The sequence below is a fragment of the Xiphias gladius genome, chromosome 19 (genome assembly GCF_016859285.1).
Source record: "Xiphias gladius isolate SHS-SW01 ecotype Sanya breed wild chromosome 19, ASM1685928v1, whole genome shotgun sequence".
NCBI lineage: Eukaryota > Metazoa > Chordata > Actinopteri > Istiophoriformes > Xiphiidae > Xiphias > Xiphias gladius.
In genome coordinates, this window is record NC_053418.1 from 27,029,137 (window position 1) to 27,054,922 (window position 25,786).

General features: G+C 40.9%; 2 protein-coding genes across 3 annotated transcripts in view; both read right to left on the minus strand.

Moving 5' to 3' along the window:
* Positions 1-1,605: 1,605 nt before the first annotated feature.
* b3galt8 (beta-1,3-galactosyltransferase 8) lies at positions 1,606-4,753 on the minus strand. The gene has a single exon (XM_040154233.1). It carries the CDS (start codon positions 4,642-4,644, stop codon positions 3,685-3,687), a length of 960 nt encoding a protein of 319 aa, XP_040010167.1. The 5' UTR covers positions 4,645-4,753; the 3' UTR covers positions 1,606-3,684.
* A 2,407-nt stretch (positions 4,754-7,160) lies between these two features.
* Positions 7,161-25,786, minus strand: part of tnc (tenascin C) — a 40,815-nt gene continuing 22,189 nt past the window's right edge. Inside the window, exons 10-22 of one of the 2 annotated variants that reach the window (XM_040155619.1) lie at positions 21,422-21,697; positions 17,554-17,826; positions 16,192-16,314; positions 15,020-15,163; positions 14,404-14,523; positions 14,087-14,230; positions 13,620-13,750; positions 13,377-13,509; positions 12,771-12,922; positions 11,697-11,793; positions 11,136-11,297; positions 9,022-9,185; positions 7,161-7,271 (exon numbers count right to left, since the gene is read on the minus strand). In XM_040155619.1, coding sequence (XP_040011553.1) covers positions 7,161-7,271; positions 9,022-9,185; positions 11,136-11,297; positions 11,697-11,793; positions 12,771-12,922; positions 13,377-13,509; positions 13,620-13,750; positions 14,087-14,230; positions 14,404-14,523; positions 15,020-15,163; positions 16,192-16,314; positions 17,554-17,826; positions 21,422-21,697 — 2,030 coding nt within the window. The remainder of the gene's footprint in view (positions 7,272-9,021; positions 9,186-11,135; positions 11,298-11,696; positions 11,794-12,770; positions 12,923-13,376; positions 13,510-13,619; positions 13,751-14,086; positions 14,231-14,403; positions 14,524-15,019; positions 15,164-16,191; positions 16,315-17,553; positions 17,827-21,421; positions 21,698-25,786) is intronic. The other variant, XM_040155618.1, reaches the window with a different exon arrangement.

Below are 25,786 nucleotides of genomic sequence, written 5' to 3' on the forward strand. Positions count from 1 at the left end.
ATGAATTATTTAATGTGTATACTAAATTTGATTGTAATATTTATCGGAGCCAACTAAATCGGGCTCATGGAGGTTGTGACAATAAGTCTCAATAGTGTAGGCTAGTCCAATCAGCAACCACTGTCATGGAAGACAGAAAGTGATGGCGATACTGCTCCACCACCACTGCAAATTCTTCCAGCAAGGGAGCCTGGCGTGCAGCTGAGCAAAGGGGACAGCCACACTCCTCTGGACCTCTTCAAGTTGTTCTTTTCAGATGATGCTGTGGATACCTCTGCCGGAACACCAACAAGCAAACGGCCAGGAGCACAACCAGAAGTACAAAGTACAGATGGATGGATGTTAGGGTTGCTGAATTTTACAGAAAGATTGGACCGATACTCTGCATGGCCATGAACAAGCTGGATTACATAACTGACTACCTGTGGAAAAACAGCATCTTTTCCATCCTTTTCCCATTACAGATGACGTAAAGGGACAGACATTGGACCTTATCCTGGAATGTACACGAATGACTCAGATGAGGACCGATTGATGAAGCATGACAGACTGTTCAGGGGCACACCCCTCATGTACACAATTCAGAATGTCTGTAAGACATTATATCTACCCCTGCAGAAGCCTTTCTGTGGATCAATGTATGATACCTTGCAAAGGACATCCTGTCATCACAGTACATTAGGGACAAACCAACCAAGTGGGCTCTCAAGTTGTTTGTGCTGGCAGACTCCAGCAAACCAGTATACTGTGGACAACTTCCCCACAGGCAAGGGACTCTCTTATGACTCTGTCATGTCACTGATTGACAGAAGGTATTTGGGGTCTGGGTAACATGTGTTTATGGAAAATTTCTATACAAGCCCAGAGCTTTTCAAGGATGTTTGCTTGTAAGTTTGGTGCTTGTGGAACATACAGAGAGTCCAGGAGGGACTGTCCACGCAGTCAATGCACTGACGAAGCCGTCACCAGGAATGTACAGCTGGATAAGGGACGGTCCTCTTCTCTTTGTGAAGTGGATGGACACACAAGAAGTGCCTGTCCGCTCCACTAGACCAGCTGATGCAGTATTACACAACACAGCACAAAACCTTGCATTGGTACAGCAAACTCTTTCTACACTTCCTGGACATTACTGCAACCAATGCCGGAATTCTTCACTCATGCAACAGGACAGCATGACCCACAAGGCTTTCACGGAGAAGCTCACTGCAAAGCTGTGCTGTGTGACACAGAAGACTCAGAGGACCCCTGCAAAAGACAAGCCAGTGGTGTTCATGTGCCAGTCCCTGGGCCTGAGCTTGCCAGTGACTGCTGGATGAAGTCTACCACTGGACACAAAACCTGTGCATCTTGCAGGATGCACAGATGATGCAAACAGACACCCCATGGCAACGCAAAGCATGTGAAAGCACGTTTACCTCTGCCTTCAACCTGACAGAAACCGTTTCTCTTTATTATACCACTACGCTTTTCAATGCACACTGTACTGTGTATCATTGTGTATGTAACCAATACAGTACAAATAAAAATAAATCTTGAATTAACCTTATGAAAAAAAAACACGTGTTCAATATTTTTCCAATTCCAATTTTATTTAGTCTGGATGGAAACAGCATTTATTCAAGCATGTTTGAACTAAGCAGCAGTGATAATAGCAAATCAATAGTAGCCATAATAAAACAGTGATGGCAAAAATCCTATGTCATGGCAGAAAAAAATACACTGAATTAAGATGATAGATTGTAATGAAAAGACTCACTGGCAGACATTCATAAGTAATGGGATGCCATATATTTTCCCTTTAATATGCAGCAAAAAATATAGAGCTTCAATATCTAGAAATGAGATATAAATCTATGAGGCATTTTGGTGCGCAGCATATCACAGTCAGCAGTGTCAATCTGTTGATACTTTCAAGCAGAGGAAGAACTGAAAAAAAAACTTGATTAAATGCAGTTTTTCTTACTTGTAATTATAATTATCACTGTCAAAGGTCATAGTCTATCTGCATTTCACATTTGTACTATGAAGTGTAACGTCAGCTGTGAACACGTACTGCCACCAGCTGGTTCTCCTTCATAACTACAACATATGTAAAAATAGGCACTGTCCGAAGACACACACTGTAAATAAATAGGCTCAGTAACCTAAAAAATAAGCCTCAGGTTATTTTATAAGGTTTAGATTATGCAGAGCTCTCAGCAGCAATATAGTGAGTTGATTTTTTTCATCTCTTTATTTCTTGACAAATTATTTGGCTAGGTAATGTGGCTCCGGGTAATCTACTATACACATGGAGCTCTAACCCATCAGGCACAAACTGAAGAAAAAGTACTAGGGAAGTAAAATTGGTCTACTTACAAAACAGTCTTTGGTGTAAATAAAAATCTAGGATACATGATGTCCTCTCCACACCTCCACTAGGACATACCCGTGGTACATTACTTAAAATATGACTTTTTGCGACTTTTCCAGCATTTCGGATCAAGAAGTTGAAGCACCTTGATTGCCTGCAGTAAATAGGTCCAAAAGAGTGTTGCCTCCTCTGCAGTCAGGCTGGCACCCATTTAATGCAGCCAACAATAACTTTCACTCTAAATTTTGTCAAATAACAAAAAAAAAAAAGCAACTTATTTTGACTATTTAAATTGGCTGATTTGCTGCATTTTTTATTGTATTTTATATTGTGTATTTAAGCAAAATTCATTTCCATAGCACCTTTCAAAACCAGAGCCACAAGGTGCTTCACAGTTGCACAAAATATTATACCATGGAACAGGAGAGGAATTTCAGAGCAGTATTCAGCTGCAGAGAGTGAGAGGTTATCTGGTCTTTGATGTTACTGATGCGACTGTAACCCGCATATTCGGAACTGCTGCTCAGGCAAAATAAGCCATCTGAAAACCTCCCCTTGGACTCTGGTGAACTGTGATGGTAACTTTTCACTGTCCTCTGCCATTTTTTGGGCCAAATGATTAATCAATTCTTTGAGGAAATAACTGGCTAATTTTCATTTCTGATTACTTCGTTGATTGTTCTTTTTTTTTTTTGATTAATTGTTTAGTCTATAAAATGTCAGTTTATGATGTTATCAAATTCCAAAGGCAGCAAATACTTGTATTTAAGAGGCTGCAACCAGCATGTTTTCAGCATATTTCCTTGTTAAATGGCTTAACAACTACTTTTATAATTGATAACGTGGTTAGGTTTTTTTGTGAATCACCTAATTGATGAGTCGACCAATTTTTTCTGTAGTGACCTATTTGTTACATTGCCTGACATTCAATTAGAGCCAGAAATCTCTAGTTCCAGCTTCTCAGTTGTGAGGATCTGTTGCTTCTCTTGCGGGATGGTAAACCGAATATGACCACAAAGATCTTGAAGTAAAGCTATTATAAAAAGAAAGACACGCAGCAAGTCATCGAATCACAGAAGGTGCAACCAGAGAGTTTAAGTTTAAAGATTTGATTAGAGAGTGATTCTCTGCTAGTTTCATTTGAATATTTGAATAATGTTTCCTAATACTACTATACACCATCACCCTGTAACCTGAACATCCCCACCCCATGGCTGTGTATGTAATGGCTTTCTTTCCTTTATACCAGGCTACTATTTCGTTATTTTCAACCTTGCTTCAAGTTCCCATGTTAGTCTTAACTGTGAGGCACTCGGTAAACTGTACTGTCAGCAGCTGCTATGGCCTTTGGAGAAATCCTGCCAAACATGCAGCAGCTTCGATGGCTTAAACCCGTTCACAATGATGAGTTTGGCAAAGGTGCACCTGTTGTACTCTAGATTTCTTATTTCAAACAGATTCCTGAGGGTCAGCAGGCCGAGGGAATACACCGGCCGGACACCGAGCACACGCAGACATAACCCCACATAGACATCCTCCATAGACACCATCCGGACGAACCTGGACGCCCAGGAGATCCTGCCGGCCAGGTCTGCAGAGAAGACATACCCAGCTCCAGACACGTATGGGGGGAAACTGTCTTCAGGGTACTCCTCCTCTGATAGATACCACTTGCTATTACTGTCCCTCCTCGGCCTGCCATCGCTTATCACTGATCCTGTGATGAAGCCCTGCCGTGCAGAGCCCCTCAGCCAACTGATGAGGTAGAACACATTCACAAAGATGTCAGCGTCCACCTTCATGACGTAGGAGGCGTTTGGGCAGTAGGTTGCCAGCCAGTTCATCATCATCATGATCTTGATTGTCAGATTCTGGTAACTGTCCTGGAAGTTCATCTGGATGATGTCTGCATGTTTCCTACTCTCGTCCTCCAGCTTGCCCTGGATGCTTGACACCTGCCCCCCCCCAACGAGCCCCATATAGAACAGAGTGAGGGTGTCCTGACCTGGAGCACCCCATGTGTTCCTGATGGCCTCTCTTGCTGCAGCCTCCTCAGGGGCAACTGGGACCATAAAAAACAGGAAGGGGCTTCTGTCCCTGCATACCGCGGGCTGGTTGAGAATATACTGGTATGTTTCAGGGGACAGGAGCCTGTCCTCCACCACAGTAAGGGGGCTTGGCTTTGGTAGATGTTTGCTCAGGCTACTCACTAAGAGCTGGGCAGACAGGACGAGAACAGCTGAAACGGTCAGTAACCTGACTAACCTCCAGGAGTAGGTTGTCCTCATTGCCTCCAGCGAGACTCTTCTTTACTTCACCAGCGCGTTTTGGCGCGGGGCCTTTCTCACGAGTTACAAGTCCGACATAACACAAGAAGATTCCAGGAAGTAGCACCGCCTTCATGTCGGTGGGGGCAGCGGCCACTCCCAGCAGGGCGAACCAGGAAATAGATATCCGCCAAAGACGGCAAGGACCCAGATATCCGACAGAAACAGGCTCGGCGGGCAAGAGAGACAGGGCTACTCGGTGTCCGCGGTGTCTCATTACTATTAATGCTTTATAAATATTTATAACACACGGACTTCAAATAGAGCTGTCGGTTTCTATAATGAAAAAAAAGCAACCCACAAAATGTAATGATGGTGACTGTGGCGAACTTATACAACACAACAATTTATAATAATAATAATAATAAGAAGAAGAAGAATGTATTGATTTTTGTTAAACCACTTGAATTAAAGCTGAAAGTTTATACTTCAATCATATCTTGATGGCTTCGTTTCAAATCCATCGTGTTGCTGTACAGAGGCAACATTAGGAAATTTTTTCGTAATTTTTCCTCTGTATTCTTTGCCACCATATATATATATATATATATATATATATATATATATATATATATATATATATATATATATATATATAAAAGCAGTGCTCAATAGAGTGCTTATATTTTAAGCTAGTGCATTTCCACACCGCTCCATGATCAAATCTTTCAGCGACAGAGTAATTGCACTGGTATATAATGTACTCTGATTATTACATTAATTACAGAATATGACTATGTATGTGCTCTGGATAGGATGATTACAAGACTTGAGAATCCCACTGTCTCTGCTTTGTTATTAAGGAACTAACTGCTCCTCGGTAGCCACTTTTTAGTTCACTTCATTAAAGGGGGTACGAAAAGACTAGGTTACGGTCAGATAATCAGGAGGTAATGAGGGATTGCTTAGTACCTACTCAGCATCAGCAGTACTATTCAGCACCTTAAAACCTTGCTGATTCATTGCAACTTGGGATAATCTCCATGACAACTAAGCAAACTCTATCTACTGAGGAAGACTTTTCATCAGTTTTTCTGTATCACAGATGTCAAAAAATAAAGCTCCTGAACATCCTCCTTTTAAACAAACTGTTTATTGTAATACAGTTTACAGAGAAACACCTGTTGTTCACCCAGTTATAAACAAACCAAACAATAAAAACAAATTTAATTTACACAGGCATTCTTTAGAGGGTCAGTGGTTTAGTATCCTGCCTTGGCAGGGGATGGGGGCGGGGGGTTGTTGGTGTTGGGGAGTAGAAACAGTAACTAGTTTTCTAGTTTTGGCCTGTTCAAACACTATTTTCATCAACATAAGCATAGAGATCTTACTATGTCTACTGGAATTCAATTGGAATTGGCTTTTTTTTTATGTTTTGAGCATTAGCATCTTTTGTGTTAACAACACATAACATTCTCTTGCTCCACATATACAGTATGTACTGTATTCACATTTTGTTATAAAGAAGGAAAAAAACAATGTAATTACCGTATTTAATCATATACTTAATAATAGGTCCTGCCTCAAATTCTTAAGAGAAACAAAACAAATCCAAACACGTCAGCTTTTCTTTTCTCTGTTCTTTAGGTTTTAAAACACAATACCGTGGTTGTAGCATGATGCCTTCAGGGGTTCACATAATGAATGGAAACATTGCCATCCAGATGGACATGGGATGTGGCTGGTAAAATACTTTTCCATTGAAATTGTTTTTTTCTTTTCTACATTTCCATCTCTATCCCTTCAGATGTTGGCTTTTGTTGAGGGAGGTGAGGGAACCTGGGGCGGATAAAGTGACACTGACACAAGCGAAATCGCACAAAGACAAACAAATGGCAAGTTAGATGGAGATATCTGACATCTGAGTAGTGTTATCTAAGGAATATCCCTTTTCAAATGTTTAAATCAGATGCATACATGTACAGTAATGTACAAGGAATAGAATGATAATCCATCTGAATTATCACTGTATTATCAGTTTTAGCAAAGAGACCCTAAACCTAAACAAGACCACATTGTACAATAAACAGCCTGTCCTTTCTGTAATACCCCAAAGATGGCTTGGATGTGAGATAGGGAACTGTATACAACATAATGCCCAAGCTGCATTCACGCCTCCCCACAAATGCTGCAACACGAGAGAAAGGATCAGAATCAGGTGAGATGGAGTTGTTTTTGCTCTCTTTGGTGCGTGAGTAGAATCTGTGTGGGCTTGATTTTAATACCAGTTTGTAACATGCACATTGATCTTAGCACTGGCAGCATTTCCACAGCCGTATCACAGGGGAAGGGGATTATGTCAAGGCTGATCTCTGAGCAAATAGGAGGGAGGAAGGTTTTATGTGGAGGCTCTTGGCAGTGGCTTTGGTCGCTGCTGGGTGGCTGGATGTGGAAGTTGAGGCTGTTTATGGGGAGTCCAGACAGAGTAGTAGCAGTGTTGTTGTTAGTGGTGGTGGTGGTGGAGCTTTCAAGATCATTTATGATCGTTTCCTCCTTCCCTCCAGGTTTCTGAAGTTGGAAGGCCTGATCTTCATCTCAGCAAACTCGATTGAGTGCTCGTGGCCTTTCCAGTGGAACCAGTTTACACCCTGGAGAAGAGGAGATGGACAAATAATGTTGGTCAAAACAGGCGGTGAAGGAGAAGTAAAGTGGAGGTCTTTAACTGTGTCCCTGTCACAGACTCATATTACAGCAAAAGCAATGGACAATACTGGAAAGCCCAAACTGTGTTCAGTACAAATGTTTTTAGAATTCTTGCTTTCCATAATCTCTTCACATGGAAACTACAGTAGGATTGAAGTAAAAGGAAAGATGTGGTTATGACAAATAAACAATATTTAAGGTATCAATTAGATGGATTTATACTAGACACAAGGGGTTAAAGGCAGGTTCATCATAGATACCTACAGTGTAGGTTTTGATTTTTAGTTCAGCATTCTATTTCTCCCGTTGATAGCACCACCACAACACTAGACAGATGTATCGTACAAGATTGAGCCGTATCGTGTTTTAATTATCTTCCCACAGTAACTGTATGTACATAAATTCATTCACTTTGTGATACAGAGCGACAGTGGGCTACGCATAGTGTTATATAACTGGAGTCACATCCTGGTAACATTTTCACCTTGTCTCATTAATGAATAGGAGACCACTCCCTTGCTATCGCCGTAGTTTTGCTCTATCTGTGATAGAGAGAGATAATTGCGTTGAGCAGAAAGCTCGCAGAGGAGCTGGCTGACATGTGTGCTGCTGAAAAAGAGAAGATAATTAAGCCTTCTTTAAACTCGCTTCTTGCTGTCTTCACTATGCAAGGGCATCATTTCTACAAAGGATGAGGGAGGCATACTCTCCTTACTTATATTACAGGTTGATTTTCTTCTCTCTGAAAATTTAAACATTCACTTGAATTGGAAAGTGGTCTCAGACTCTTGGACCCCACTGTGTGTGTGTGTGTGTGTGTGTGTGTGTGTGTGTGTGTGTGTGTGTGTGTGTGTGTGTGTGTGTGTGTGTGTGTGTGTGTGTGTGTGTGTGTGTGTGTGTCCTCCCTACCTCTGAAACCAAACGTACATCCTTGTCACTATGAGCAGTTTAAACAGACATTTGAAACTTGAACAAGAAAACACAAGCGGCTCTAGCTGACCAATCAGAATGGTTGTTTTAACATTTCATCTCCGTAGCAACTTTTTCTGAGAAGGCTAATGTCAGCTACAGTGCAGCTACTGAGCCTATGCCCCCTGACACAGGGTCAGAGAAGTAAAACACTCGATTTACGTTAGGAAGACACTGGGATTATAATTTAAAAAAAAAAAAACTTTAATCGCGGGTCTGTGAACATACATCTCCTGTATGAAAGTCAGACATACTACAGACCTTGTCCTCCACACTCCTCGCTACACAAGGGGCACACTGCTTCCTGCATTGGCACTGAATGTTTGGCATTGGAGAGAACTCCTAGGGCTACTGAGCTGGCCAGTGACACAATTTTTGTAAGATTCTGTTTTAATGACATGACCTTTGTTGTAAGTTTTGATGTTGTGCTGAATACACACTGTATCTTGACCAGAGTAAATCAAGGGAGTATGACGGTTCATCACAGGGATATTTCCTAGCAAAGACCAATGAGACCCCATTAGGGAACCCTGGAACCCCCTCAAACGCAGCTGAAAAGACTTCAGGAATCCTGGAACACCATCATCTCTAAGACTAATGTAACCCCTTAAGGACCCTCAGTGACCTACAGAAGCCTCTCGGGTGCCATGGTTTAAGAATTACCTGCTAGTTTAGAAAAATTCAGTAACTGCACGATGAGTTTTGTTTTACACGGCAATAGTGTACCTTGCTGTGACTGTTATCTCCATATCGTCCCATGAGATTGACACGGTGACAGTTCTTATACCAGAAGGCTCCCTTATAGGACAGGGCACAGTTGGTGACAGCAATGTCATTGTCGTGGTCATAAGTGGAGAATGGACGACCGTGGTGGTAAGTCATAGAGTCACCTACAAAGACACACAACACAGAGAGAGTCAACTAAATGAACTGTGGTACAGTTTCTGTTAGGAACAGGTCAACTGTTACATTTATGTAGTGGATGAACACTGCAACAACACATTATGTACAGACTGTGTTCCTGCATTACATGGCCATTATAGGTGCAAAAGAGATACAGTATTAATCCAGTGTGTTTGAAAATTATCTGATTCAATCTTGTCAATTTTTAATTTTTTAATGACAATAATATGGTAAAAAAGTTGTAAAATTCTAATACTGTTACCTGTATATGAAAATTTGTACTGAAGAGTAATCTAAATAATTAGAAATTCAAAATAAATTTGACGCAGATACTATAAAACCGGAAAGAAGTGGACAAACTGGACACAAAAGAGTAATTCTAGAAAAAGTATAGAGAACTAATATTAAGAATTTATTAACTAAAATAGCAGCACTAAAAATACACAGAAAATCTTAATACTTTGGCTTCAGTTTACCATTTTATTTTCCTATTTGTGCAATGTATGTTTCCTTTTCGGCGAACACACATTGCAACATGGCATCAAATTCCACTCTGAATCCTTTAAAACAAATTCTGTACACCGTTCAAATATATGCAGAAAACCTCAACACAGTTTATCACTAATGAACCCTAACATATTACATGGTAGTCGAAGGTAAGCTTGAGGGAGCCTGTCACCAAATGTAAACTGAGAGACACAACAACTATACAGTATGTATGTCTCTTTTTTGAATAATAAAATCATAATTTAATCCCAGTGTTTTACACATTTGACGTTTGTGCACAGAATTTATTCAAATGTCATTATACAATTTAGGCTTTTATCCAGTTCAGGAAATGTGTTGTTTGTATATTATTCGTCATTGTGGTAATAAAAGTTCATATTCCCTAAATACACTTGGGGAATATTGCTTATTCTCTATAAAAGGAAGACAAACAACTCTTGTGGCGCACTGATGGACACTGGAAATTTCTTTCTGTTTTTGGAGTTCTGCTATCCCAGGTCTAGAGTTGTCGTCACTTCAGTAGAGCAACAGTTCACTGAAAGGGGGAAAGTGCATGTGCCTCTTGGAGTTTGCCTTAATTCCTGTTGGCCACTGAAAGAATCTAAACCTAATTGCTTGAGATCTTTAAAGGATAATGCTAGCGATATTCTATATTTTTCATATTCTTTAATATTTTCTGATGCAGTCTAACACAACAGTTCTGCAATAAATCCTCCTTCATGCAGGTTCTATTGTTCAGTACTTGTTGAAACTGCTTTAGAGAGGTGTTGACTCAACTGATCGATCATTTTCGAGGCTGAAGTTTGTGGTGCTGTTGACTTGTATTGTGTTAAATTGACAGGTGTCTCTATTTTTTTGTCGTCTGCCCCGTTTATATCAGTGAGGGTAGGCTAAGTATCCGAAACACTTCTCTGTATAATGCAGGTGTACCTAATAAACCGCCAACTTATTCCTCTGTGCCATAGAGCTCCATTGTTGTCTAAAAACTATTAAAACCCCATCAGTGAGCAACACTGTTGCACTGGGTGACATGTTCCTAAATTATCATGAACACACACACTTTGCTTTGAATCATTCCCACAAACACTGTCTTGCTGCTGGTTAATACTCACTAGAGCAACAAATGTGGATGAACTTACCGCTAAAAATAGTCCCGAAACAAATGCACTAATTTCCTCCTGTTCAAAGAACTTTTGATAAAAACTATAGAGAGCAGCTGTTCCAGAAAATTACTGAGCCTTTTTTAAAAACACAAATATATATTTTTAAAAAATTATATACTTGTGAGCAGCTTTAAAAAATGTAGGAAAATCAGTAGAAGCCAGTGGTCTTGGGGCTGAGAGCCACGGACAGGTTCTGAAAGTATTGAGAGATGAACTAAAGCACTGTGTTGTACACGTTTGGCTGCAGGCTACAGAAGTCAGCTTTACCTGCTGTTCCACTGTATCCTCCTACGTGGACTTTGTAGCGGGTTCGAGGTTCAGAGACAGAGAACTTGTCATACTGAGCGTAGGCTGTTTCTCCCTTGTCTCTCAGGTCAACTCGTAACTCGTATTGACCTCCAGCTGTGATCTTATGTAGGTTGGACAGACCTGAGTGAGAGAGGATATTATATATAAACTGGACCAATATTAATGACAAAAAATTGATAAACAATTTTCATATATAACATGATAATACATTATTTTACATTTAGATAACAGAAACATATCATTAATAAGACTAAATAATATTTGATGGTCGATAACTCTGGTTACAGAATTTCATGGTCACAACTATTATAAATGTTGCAATTAATGTAGATCGTTTTGCACAGTAAGTCAATTGGGCTGTCTTTATACATCTTGAAATGAATATATAATCAAACAGAATACATCATATCAGCAATAAATGACACAGAAAACACCGAATGCTGTTCATTTTGTGTAAATCACCATATCCTTATGTATTGTGCAATACTGTGTCGTGCTCTGATGTTTGACAGAAATTACCCAGCCAGAATTCATCATTCATGTCACCGAAGCCAGCTGTGTAATTCTTCCAGTTGCGGAAAAACTCCAGTTTACCACTCTGGCGTCGGAGGAAAACCTGCAAAGAAAAAAAACAGTCAATAGATGAATAAATTGAGATTCTGCTGTTCCCCGGACATTTGCACTGCTAATTAGCTGTATGTGAAACAGATTTACAAGTGCAATCTTTACATATGGGTTTTCAAATAAAATGAGATTTTCTAAGAAGCCAAAGAATCCTGAAAATATTCTGGATTTGTTTTGACCAAAATACAAGTTCATCTAAACTGAACTGGCACAGAGAAGAAGCAGACTTGACTCAGCCAGAGAAATAAACCCTAATCTCAGCATTCCAAATCAGAATCACAAAAATGTAAATGATCCCTACAGGGAAATTTACAATTAATTCTCAATGAATTCCTTCTTAACCAATATTAAAGCTGCATTCATTTATTTTTTCTAGCCGTGGGTGCAATGGAACAAAACATAACACTGACAAACTGTATTAAAGCCTTATTTTTGTGGCAGACAATAGTAGTAAACAATTGTCTTGTAACACACCCAGTAGATACAGAGCAGTATTCATTTTAGATTAGGCTTCTGGCCGTCCAACAAACATAAGTCCACCAAATCCTGTGTCTATCACTTTAGCTTCTGAATGCTCCACTATGTTCACCAGCTAGTCTCTGATTGTGTCTGTCTGCTGTTTGGTGCAGAGCAGGACATGTACAGTGTGAATATCAGAGCTTTTTTTTGCTGAAAACAGCTGCCTGCTGTGACTGGAAACGAGGTTAATGACAGCTGTGAGACTGAACTAAAACAGTAAAGTTGTGGGCTACAGACCAAAACAAATGAGCTGAGAGATGCTAAAATGCTCCATAGACCTCAGGAGAACTGTAGGTTTGGGTGATAATTCTCTGAAGGTCTGTCACTCTGAGTGAACGCTTTTTCATTAGACATAGTCATTTGACCCACTGTTAGTAGAAACATTGATTAATGCAATTTTAAATATTGACACGTATTGAGCATATATGGCCCCGTTAACTGGTGACTTACGATCCATCCGCCACCATCGGTGCTCATTTCACAATAGACCTGGAGGGGCTGGCTCTCATCTCCTCCCAGATAGATGGTGTAGAGGCCTGATGAGGTGTCACCATTCAGCAGGGCCTGGGAGCAGTCCTTGGGGTGTCTGTACAGCACGCCAGCTATGCACACACACGCAAAAGAAGGATAAAGCGGACCGGACAGACTGTGTAACAAGGAATAGTGGGTAATATATGGGATAGAACAGGTTTTTTAACAAGTACGCTGCCAAAGGTTTACTTATAGCTTTAACTCTGGATGTTTAAAGTCTGAGCTGGTTCTTGGGGTACTTTTTTGTCTATTAAGGTACAAGGCATCAGTCAGCTGCACAGCAGCCACAGTTTAGCAACTGCTACGTAGCCTCACTATATAGTCTGCTAATCTTGTTTTCAGTGGATTATTACATAATTCTGGATTTATAAAAATAAAATAGGTGCATTTGTCCTCACACTGCATTACTGATAGTAATAAAAAAAAATACACTGCTGATGATGGCAGAAAAACTGTATGTTTGATATTTTGATACTACAGACATACAGACCACCAGGGGTGAAACCTGTTTATGAATCTACTCACTGGTGGTGAAGACAGTAGTGATGACTCTGCTTCTCTTGGGACCAGCAATGGCCTGCAGCTTGACTGAGTACTCTGTGGAGGCACTGAGCGGAGCCATGTTGTATGATACAGCAGTGGGACTCAGGACCACCTCCTGATGGGAGAAATATGTTCAAACATTTTTTTCTTCATGTTTGTCATATATTGAATGTACCGCTGACCAGTTAGACCAGCTAGATCAGTGGATTCCTGGTTTCTACTCACCCGGATGGTGCCATCGGCAGACTCGAAGCTGAGAATGTATCCGGTGATGTCAGCGCGAGGCGGCTTCCAGGTCAGCATGCAGTTCTCTGTCTGGATGTTACTGGCAGCCAGATCCTGAGGGGCATCCACATCTAAACAAACAAGAGTCCTTTAAGATAATCTCAAACTGAACGACTGTAGTTTCATGTCATCACATGACATCACTGCAGCCATTAATCCCTTTAATGAACAAGAAATAGACCACAGTTTATCTACAGCATAGGATTATTTTATGAATTAGTTCCTCCCCTTGGATATCTCAGACTCTGACATCATGCGCTTCTGTTCCAGATTAAAATACAGTTGTATCTTAAAAATCCACTCGACTGCTAGAATGCTACTTTAACTGTACTGTAGTTTGAATCAGTAAAGTTAACAATCCAGGACTCGGAAAAGACACAGATCAACTTTTAGGCAGGACTGCTCACCAGTGGTAAACTCAGTTGTAGTAGCTGCACTCTTGGCCAAGTCCCTCACAGCATACACCTTCACAGTGTAGTGTGTCGCTGGCGTCAGAGAAGTCATCTCAAACTCCACCACGTTCCCTGACACACGCTCCATCACTGGAGCCACTGGAGCGTCACAGATGGGCAAGAACAAAGAAGCAGGATAAGAGGGTGGTTGTATGAGGAGAAGCAAACTTGTGTCAGACAGATGTTATTTTGGAGGTAAAAATAGTCCCTACTTTTTGTGATGTACAGTATGCCACTTTAGCTATACATCTGCATGTTTGGATATTATATACCTGAGTCGGCACTGTAGGTGATGACGTAGCCATCTACAGTGGCGATGGCGGGCTGCCAGAGCAGCAGAGCTTCAGTGTCTGTGATGTTGACCGCGTTCAGACCACGAGGCTTATCCAGAGCTGTGCCCCACACACACGTACACACGCGCACACGCGCACACACACACACACACACACACACACACACACAGAAACACACTCAGTCAGTGTGAGTTGACCATACTTCAAGATATCCCGATGGACATACACTAGCTATTGTGTTGGGTTGTGTTGGAAAGAAGTGAAATCTCTCCACCTTTAGCCTTCTGCTGCTTGAACACAATTTACTTTACATGTGTTTGATGATAACACTTGATAAAACATTATTACTATGTTGTTTTCAATTATTGTTGTGATTGTACATTTTATTAAACAGTACCCATACAAGCAAATTGTTGCAGTATCACAAAACTGAAAAATCCAGACTAAATATACTTTTTTACATCAATTATGTTTTGCTTTAAGAAAATTGATGTGTGTGTGTGTGTGTGTGTGTGTGTGTGTGTGTGTGTGTGTGTGTGTGTGTGTGTGTGTGTGTGTGTGTTATAGTGCAAGTTTTCCATGAGCCTTACTGTACCTGTGGTGACACTGTCTGACCCAGGCTCGCTCTCTCTTTGACCCTTGACAGCGACAACGGTGACCTCATAGGTGACCCCGGGTGTCAGGTTGGGCAGCACAGTCTGGGACTCAGAGTTATCCACGGTCAGTGTCTTAGCATTACCTGGGAATCAAAACAACGCATGGATGTGCATGTAGAGAGGAGGCTAAATTTTTCTGCATACCCATCACCTGAGTTAATATAAAATCAATCATCATAGATTTAGTTGTCAGCAACTACATTATTATGTCAAATTAACCTTTATTATAATGAATTTGGCATATCCAAAATGTTTACAAAAGTTTGGTCTTGGATATATACTGATATTTAAAAGATGAAAATTCTCACTCCACTTCCTGTTTTTCTGTCTACTACACTGGGTTTGTGTCATACCTTACTATGTTACCTGGCAAATTATATGGGTTACATGTAATCCACTTACTTACTAAGCCAAATTCAAATTTTAAAACACTACATTTTCATTACAATGGACCCTGGGTCTGAAGGGGTGAAATTACAGTACACTACTTGGAGATATCCATTAATGTCATATGCAGCAATCACATCATAATAGAAGAGACTTTACTTTGTTTATGATGATATTGATGATGATTATTATTAATTGCATGATTTTCTGATGTTTATTTTCATTTCCCTGGACCTTTCAGACCCTCAATTAGTAGAAATACCTATAACTAGTCACTAGGGGGCAGAATCAGTTTATCAGTGGAGAAAAGAGTTGCCCTGTAGATGATGGAGGATTACACTGATGGATGGAAGAGCAGTGATAGAGCAGTGGGAATTTTCATAGTGGCTATAATGTAATTAGTAACATGGAATGTAATTCTAAACTGATAACCCTAACTGAAAATAGTTTACACTGTGAAATCATTCGATTGAAAGAATTCCAGGCATTAAATCTGAAAACTAATTTTTCTTGATGTAAGCAGGGATGTAGTTGAGCGTAAAACTTTTAGAGCTCCAGTTTTGTTTGGAGCTAAATCTTTATGTTTTGTTTGTTTGTTTGTTTGTTTTTACAGTGTAGCTCAACTTTGGGGGATTTTCTTGAATCAAGTGACACTGCTCCAATAAGCAGCCAGATCTTCCATGTTTCAGTAGTGAATGACTGTTATCCACACGAGGACACTAACCTCCATGAGCAGGCACATAGGTGACCCTGTAGCTGTCCACTCGAGCTCTTGGAACTGCCCAGTGAACGGTGGCGGATGTGTCGGTGACATCAGAGAAGCGGATGCCCTTGGGTGAGCCCAGATCTGGCACAAGCAAGACAGAAACAGCAGGTGGGGGCAATAACAGACAAAAAACAGATGGTTTAGTCAATACGTGTCTAACCCTCTTAGCATGGTGAGGAGTGGAAAACAGAACATACAGTATATGTTTCACTAGACTGAATGAATGCACAGTATAGATATATTATAGTGAATAATTTCTGCTTTGGAATTAAGCAGCAGACAAGAAAACACACACACATATACTGTTATTGTAGCCAGGGCAGATCCACCACTGAAAGAGAAACAGAGCAAAGGAGAGAATGTGTAAAAGAGAGTGTGGTAGACAGACAAAGGGGGCCTGGGGAGGCCTGGTCTCACGGAGAAACCCTTTCCAGCTAACAGCAAACCACAGTATCTTGCGTGACAGACCTGAGGAGATTAACTTGCCCCCATTTCATGGAAACACAAAAGTGAAACATGCGCTGTGCAACCCAAGTGTAAAGCCTTACCCCCAAGGAGGACAGGGGACACAGCCACAGACACCCGTTCTATGTGACATAGACAACTCCCCCACCCACCCACCTCCTTTACAAAGAGAGACACTGACTCATTGGACCAGGCAGTCAAAGACATTTGGGAGGAGGAGTAACGAAGACAACACAACGAAAGGAGCAGAGTAACGAGCTGAGTAAATGTCCTGAGTGGGGGTCGACCACTATGAGTTTTTAAGGGCCTTTTCTGAAAGTTGTGAAGCTGCTATGCTAATAAACAAATTCACTTCAATATTCAGCATCTTTGAATGATATTCATTAGAGGGTGGATATTATAATAAAGGGCTTATATCAGTAAACCCATGTACGGTATAATTTTGATCCAGCAGCAGTCTGCAGCCTTGGGAAAAGCAGACCGTAAGCTGCCATGTTGCCCCCTGCTATCTGCTGGAACCACTCAGGAGCACTGACACATAACTGCTGACACAAGGCACACAATGTCACCACCTCTGGTAATCATCAAAAAAAAAAAAAATCAGTGTTAAAATTGACAGAAAACCTTTTTCATTTTGTCAAGTATGTGCCTTGAACGAATACCATGACACCTTGTTACCAGGTTAGTAGACAAAAAGATATGTGATATAAAAGACAAGTTAGAACATAGGTATTAATGACTTTTCATGCTGTTACCATAAAACACAAAACTGACACCACTGGCTTTGCTGACAAGACGAGTCCAGAGATTCAGTTCCAAGCTCTGATTTGTCATTTCCATTCTTTCACTGTGTACCTGTTCTCACCCCCTCGATTACAGACGTGGAGCGTCTTCCCAGAATGAGCCCAAAGATTTCGATTTTGTACTCTGTGTCCTCAGTGAGTTCTGTCATTGTTGTGCTTCGCTCTTCGCCGCCCAGCACCAGCTCTCTCGGTTGGCCTGGGCCCTCAACCTGGCTGACCATTATGACAAAGGTGTCGAACGCATCCTCTTCAGCCATCCAGGCCAGCCTAAAGCTGTTGGGGGTAACATCGGAGACTAGGAGAGCCTGCACCTCCGGTTCAGCCTCTGAGTGACAGGGGAAAGTCAGTTTTCCTCCATTGTGGAACTTAAGAGCGCTTTGACATTTGAGGAACATGGCAATGAAAGAGAGTTAATCAGTCTATGTGCAAATGCCAGCATTTGTTATGTGGAAGCTCAGCATCAGTCAACAAATATAGAGCCTGAGTTTCAAGAGTGGAAAGAAAAGAGATGGGTTTTACTGCAAGCTGGCCTAAAAAACACAGAAGGAAGAAATGCACTTGAGGCAACAGGGGGTAGTTTGTGAGTCAAACAAAAGCCTCCAGCTGCTTTTATTTTAGGCTTAGTAAACTGACCTATCAAAGCCACTGTGGTTAGTAAGATGGAAAACTGATTTTGTCAAGACTGTCTCTGTGAATTCATTTTCAGGAAATTATTACGGACACAATACACTAGTCTGAACTAGAGCTGGCACTTTTTTTTTCAAGATATTAACTGCTGTTGGAGCTTGGGGAAAAATGTAATAGTCATCTGGAATGATCTCTTTGAATTAAAAACTCACCGTTGTGTATGGGCCACAGGCTGTGCCATGTACTCCAGCAGGGGGCATTTCTATGTCTGTCTAGCTCACTGCACAGCCAGTATGCTAGGCTATTGTTGTTCTCTTCACTAACGCAGAAAAAAAAAAAAAAAAATCAGTGATGAAAGGATCCTCATGACATCAAACCATTTAAGAAGTGATGTGAGGAAGTGGTGGCACCACATACAAACTAAACTTTAACAGAATAACTTTAACAGTTCTGTTAATAACTTTAACAGAACTTTAACAGTGCTAAATGATTCCATGCACAATATTTAGCTCTAGAAGCTTGGTGACGGAGTAACAATTCAAATGACTGTAGCTGGCCAACAAACCACTAACTAGCTGGGCTAGCGTCACAATAGCTGTCTGAGCTTCTTTCTATTTTCTCGGTGGTGGGCCATTTATTCCACCTGGCATTTTATTTTCAGGATCTCCTCTGATAAAGGTATTATTTAAGTTATTCAAGTTGGGAAATACAGCTCTCTGAACTATTGACCTTGTTAACTTGCTAAGCTGGCAAACTTTCTAAGTTAGCAACCATGTTAGCTTAGCTCTGTCGCTAACAGGACAGTAAATTCACACAGTTTATTCAACAGATGATAGCACCATCGACTCCTGTAGTATATTTTAGGATAGGGTACATGGGCTGTGCTTGAAATTCTTTGAGTACATTCATCTTAGATTTTTTGAAAAAGTGACAGCCCTGGTCTGATCTCATTTTCATTTCAGAGCAAAGAGGCTTTGTCAAACAACACCTGCTTCTTTCAGAATAGTACTCAAATACAGTACAGTGCAGATATTTAACCGTGCATACAGATGGGAGCGTGCGCATGTGGTGCTGTAAAAGCTAGAAGTTAAGCAGTCATTCACAGCAGCTTATAATGGCAGTGATAGGAAAAGAGGCTGAGACACAGCAGGAGCCTAAAGCAACTGGAGAAAAAGCTCTGTTTCTACAGTGGGTGAGTCTAATTAGCCAGAGAAACTTCCGGTAGCAGCACAGATGGATACATGGACTGGACAGAGCTTTTAAAGCAGCCTGGATAGAAGTAGATATAAGGGGCTCAGGAAAGCCTCAATAAAGCTCAGCGCCACTGCTCATTAAAACGCTACACCAAACGTGAGGGTCTCAGGGGTCCTTGAACTAGCCTGAAACCCTTTTTTTTCATTGTGAGGGGAAACGCATGAGGCATCTGATTTGAGAAGAAGCGGTAGAAATGAGAAGCAGAGCAGACAAATCCCAGGGAGCTGTCACTCTTCATTAAATGCCGGGCAGCTTTAGCTGGTCAGTGGAAGAGAGGGAGGGCCACATCCATCAGCTAACATGTGCTAGTTCGCTTCTGATTTCACACTCCCACCACTTCTACCCTTCTACCCCATATCCTTCCACACAATCTCCACTCTCAAAAGAGAGCCTGTTCTCAGCGGAGGACTTTATTTTCCCTGCAACGTCATCCTCCAGCAGACCGATGATGACCACCGTGCATAACATAATCAAATTAGTCAACACTTGTATTCACAAGTTGGAATGTTTTAAGTGATGCTAATGAAAAATGTTAAGCTGCGTCACCAGCCATTAGCATGCAGACAATGAGCCATGTTGAGTGCATGCCATATTCTGCGTGGCCCCAGAAGCCCCTGGCACCCTAGCACCAGAGCCCAGGGGCAATGGCAGCATGAGAATGAAGAGCGGTCCAGGCTTGGGGGAACTGGGGATGCATACAGAAGAGAGCCCTCACACAAAGCGACAAAAGCGCCTAAGGGTTTTTTTTCTCTGTCAGTCCTGCCATCCGTCTTCCACTTGACTGATCCTCATCAGTGAAATGCTGAATGATAATGTTGGAAATACATGCTGACATATAAATATTGTCAACCAACCCAAAACTGGTTATTTTTGATCTTATAGTCTGGGTAAAATGTTTTTAGAAGAGGTATAAGTTACTTCAAAAGGTATTTTGTTGTGGTTGTGCTTTATCTGTAAAGGTGATCAGCAGACTGCCTTAGGAGGTTTTGGATTTGCTGTTTACAGCGCACTTATTAGGCACAAAGTGTAATTCACAGTATGTTAATCACTAATAATGACTGATTGATGTTATGGGTAGGTAAACTAGCGCACCTGTTGTGCCCCATTTAAACAGCACACTGACTTTTTTTTTAAAGTCCTTCTGCCCGTTCACATAACAGACCAGACTTACAGACTCAGACTGTTTCAGACTGGACTCGGACCAACAGGCAGACTGACAGCTTAAGGGTGGGTTAAACAGATCTATGGCTGGGCTAACATAGACTGAACAGGTTTTGTGTGTGGGCTTCTTCAGAGTGTTAGCCCATTTCACAAAGGGATACACGCATGATGGATGGCTGATGAAGGGGTTTTGTTTGGGGATTTGGATTGTGCATGCTGTCTGAATGGCAAGGAGACTTTGTTTACCCCGCTAAGAATGTCCTTATAGGATTTTTCTTATATACACCTTTCTGAAATGTACTCCCAATGCTGAAGGTACACAGTCTGTGCTCAGAAAATGGGAGCTGAGTTGCTCCCTTAAAACATGTCCGCAGGGATGAACAAAACAAGCCTCCACCCCTACAGGTACAGCAGTAAAAAGGTTTACCTCAAAAAAGAATTATCATATCACGGTCTTTTTGATTGCATACAACGAATGCCAGGCTTAGTTTAATACTTCACTTCCAATTATTTCGCTTTCACTTTTGCTGTGTCACTTTTTTCAACAATCTTCTTAAAATCAAGATTTTTCCAAACAACTCCTTAACACTGACATTTTTGAAGTGCATGGAAAATTGACCGCGCTAATCTACATCTTAAAAGCATGAAAGTGAATACGTCAAGCGTCTCTATAACACTTAACAGAGTCAATTTAGCATTTAAAGACAGGGATGAACAACCACACCAGAGCTCTTTGAGTAGATAAACACCATTTGACAACGGCAAATAACTGTTGTTTGGACAGTCCACTTGGAAAAACACTGGTTAATTCACTACGTGAGCAGAAGGAGAAGGAAGCAAAGGAAAGAGCAAGGCCCCAGTGTTGACGGCGTTGATACCTGTGATGGTGTCTGCAAAGACAGGGTCTAAGAGGGCTCCCTTGTACACCCCGTACAGATTGGCCCTGTACCAGGTGGCGGGGGAGAGGCCAGAGATGGCGAGGCTGCGAGCATCGGCAAGCACCGTGTGGTTTTGCCACTCAGCACCTGTTTCTGCATCGGTAACCTCGATCAGAAAGGCCTCAAATGCCCCATCCTCAGCAGACCAGGAGAGGAGGAAGCTGTCCCATGACACGTCGCTGACAGTGACATTGGTAACCACAGGCTTCTCCTCCTCTAGGTGATGACAAACACATCATGTAGTTACAGGACTGGAACACAAATACAGGATGAACAAAAAAGGTTAGACCAATACAGGTGTAAAAGCTGATACTGGACTTTTTGGACTGAAACTAGACAGACTCGGAGTAGACCACAGATTTCAAAGTTTTTAAAAATCCAGAATTGGCTCAGCATATCGGTCCAACCGTACAACACACAAACATACACAGATTCAGGAGATTCCTGGGCTGTATTCGAACCTTTCTTTTTGACAGCAATGTAAATTGTATAACAACACATAAAAACAAATAAGACTGAGCTTCTGCTGAACAGTGGAAAAGTCCTCCATGACAATATCAGCTGGAAAAAGAGGTTGACATTAAGGATCTCTCCTTTGTTTTCCAATCATTTCATGTTGCTGTAAGATGTAAAAAAGAAAAAAGGCCTTTACATTGTGTGGAGTTGAAATATTGCCTTATTTACACTACAAAAGGCCAGAGGGAACGAACAGCATCATTATCAGTGGCTGCCTATAGCCATCTCTTCTAAATTACCATATAAGTGGAAAGACTTAAAGATAGAACGGAGCAGGCAGACATGCTGATGCAGTTTGTGTGCATTAATGGCTGTGAATAAGCCATTAACATTTGAAGGTGCAGTGTAGCCCGGCCAGTATGGCAGAAGTACGCTGTCCACTTCAAACCCATGGGAAGGCCATGCAGAGCCACATGCAGCTGCCTTTAATTGGCGTCCATTGTGTATGCAAGCATTCAGGCAATAGATTAGAAAGAGATGGAGATAGATGGCCCAGGTAAACATCAAGACTCCCATTATCCTCTTTTCACTGTGCAGAAGAGTGGAGAGCAAATGGAAGTAGACAATAGGAATTTGATGGGATGGGGTGTGGTTGTGTGTGTGTATGAGAGCTCACATGGACAAGGGAAATGCATTTACTGTATGCTGTAAATGTATGATCTATGATGTGTACATTCGAGTCAGCATAGTGTTCATAGCTGCAAACTTTTCTCCTGAAGAAAGTTGCTCTGATTTTTTCTGAGAAAACAGGAGCAGGAAATAATACGTAATACAGCAACACTTTACTTTAATTCCCCCTAAATACTATTTATAAGCAGTCCATAAAAATATAATACATGTTTTATAACAACTATAATGTAGTTGTTAGCAGATATAAGAGTTAATGTATTATAACTCCTCTTGAGGGCACCCTTAAGGAGGCTGATAACACAGTTGTAATAATATAAAACATGTTTTTTGGGAGAATTTATAATCGCAAACAAATACTGTACATTAATAAACAGATGAAAATGTCCTTATAACAGTGTACAACTACATCTATTAATGTTTCTATATGGTCATATGGCCTATAAATGCTAACCTGGAACTTTAACTAAAATTACTATGCCAAATAGCCTTGAGACAATTTTTTTATTTGGTAAAACTTCTTTTGGAGAGACCTGTTATATTTTTAAGTAGTTTTAAGCAACAGTTTGGGGAAAGTAAAGGGAAACTGTGGAAACTTTCTTGTTAAAGAATCTTTCTAACAAAGAAAAGGTGGAAATACATTTTCACTTAATATTTCCAACTTTAAAGAGTCAGTTACATTACAAATTACAAAAAAAACATCTTTCTCACTTATCTTGTGGTATCTAGCCTTGTTGACCTGTTTTGGTTTGTCTAGCACAGGCTTAGCAATGTCCACCTCTGAGAGGTGCTTCCGCAACACTACAATGGATGTGAATGGAATTTAATTTGTGCTTACAACATTAAAAATGACTTCAACACCAACCTCTCTTTCCAGAAACATCTTGTCAAAAGTTTTCATAGGGACTACTGTATTTCTTTGATAGAAAGTAGTTTTACTGGGGCACTGTTTCTAGAAAGAGGTACTGCTGTTAAATGTTCTAAATGTCTTTTTTTCAATGTTTTGAGCACCTCAACACCAACGGAATTCAATTCATCTTCATTTTGTTGATGTAAAACCAGAGATCTCAGACACAGATATCTCTAAACCTGTCTACATGGCGAAATACTGCTAGGTACAATGGGAAAATAGATATTTTTTGCAATTTGAGTAAACCAGTTCTTTAAGCTCAGCTTCAGTTCTTGTTTTCACATGCAGTCGATGATGTGTGTCAAATGGTCTTTTGAGATACCACTTTGTCATTCTGATGTCTGCCATTTGATACACAATCATTCATAGCATACTACAGCATTCCAATGTATCAGTCTTCAGCCTGACCCAGGCTGCAGCAAAGATCTCGTCAGTGCATGCAGGACAATGATCTTGCTTTATTCATGCTTTCTGTCATCTGTTTTTCTCAGCCCAGAATCAGCTGCTCATGCACTATCATCATATGAAGTAAGACGATCCCAACTAATGCCCTATACGATGGCAATAAATAGTACAAATTTACTCTTGTGACTCATGTGGTCATCGCTTTTTAAAACATCACTGGTGATAAAACATACAACATACATGTACAGTATATACAACCTTCTGGACGGCTGATATCAGTTTAAGACTCTTCTGTGTTTGGTTTCCCTCTGTGTGTTTTAATAATGTAATGTACAATGAAAGTCAAACATGTTTGTTCAATGTTTTCATTTGAACAAACACAGGCATGGAATGTGGGACTACTGCCGAAGTCATTATCATTCTTATGTTTGTTGTCATTGTTCTCTGAGTGTAATTCAGTCTGTGATTCTCCTCCAGTCAGATGATTAGTTTAAAATATGGTAATCCTGTCTTTTGTTTTCCGACTTCTCTGTTCCGATTATGTTGGTTTGTTTCTACATCTTTTATTAGGATCCTAAAGGTCTCTTGATTTTTAGGAGCACATTTTGGCTTGGTACTGATTCAGCAGGTCACTCCAGCAGCTCTTTTGAAACACTCAGAATCATACTCTTGTAATTGCTTCAATAATAATAATACCTCCCTCCAAATCTCATCTCACCTCGTCCACCCCTCCTCTTTCCTTCAATCCCTCCTGTAAAACGAGTGTGATCTGTGTTTGTGCTACATGTCTGGAGATGATAAAGGCTGCAGATCGGCCAGGCTGTGGATTAGAGGGCTGCTGATTTTCCAAGACAATGTTTTAACAGGAGTCCCAGCATGTGGCCTTTTATCTGACAGACTCACAGTTCACCCTGGTCAAATCACACGAAACCAGAGGGGAGCAGGGCTTACGCCAACAATTATCACATGAATGAACATTTTGCAGGGCGCACACATGTCCATACAACCCCCCCCCCCCCACCCCACCCCCCACCCACCCAAAGATTCACTCAATATCTATCAGTCTCTCAATCATACGTTCCACATATGTTCAAACAGACAAGTGGACATGAAGAGTAGACATGCACATGTGCACTCACCCACCCACATCCACACATCCACACACACGCACACAAAAGTCTGTATTCTGTTCTTTTTGGCAGTGTGAAATCCACAAAAATGCAACAAAAGAGAGTTATTCCAAAGCTCACAAACTTTTCCCTCATGCCATATTGATTTTTGCCTGTAGCCATGCATTTAATGGGCACTCGTTGCATAACTGGAAGATTTAATAGTGAAATGTTTCGCTTGGAGGCACCCTGACCGCAGCATGAAAAATATACAACAATCACCTCATTTGTCTTTCCTTGTTTTGGTTAAAAAAAACTGGGAAAAAAGGAAAATAATCCCACATGCTATAAATGAGCCTCGAAGGAGGGGGGTAGAGACAGAGTGACTTACATTGAGAAGCTAACAATGAATTCAATTCATAGCCTCAGTTTGGCTGCGGTATTGAAGAACAGAAAAATGAACCTATAGTTACTGAGGACTTCTCTTATTTTCTAACCATGCGCCACCAGCTAGAAAGCTTGTGGAAACAGTGTGCTACATTCATAGGAGCCTCTGTCTCAGACACATTTTACAGATACTGAATTTCCCACATGCCAAGTCTCAGCCTAGTTATTAATACAGTCATAAGGCAAAAGTTTACTACCTCTCTGGTTGTGTGTAGAAATCTGACCCATGTAAAGATATTCGTGCAGCTTTAAAAAATTAAACTGCAGCTTCTCCTTCCAGAAATTGACCAT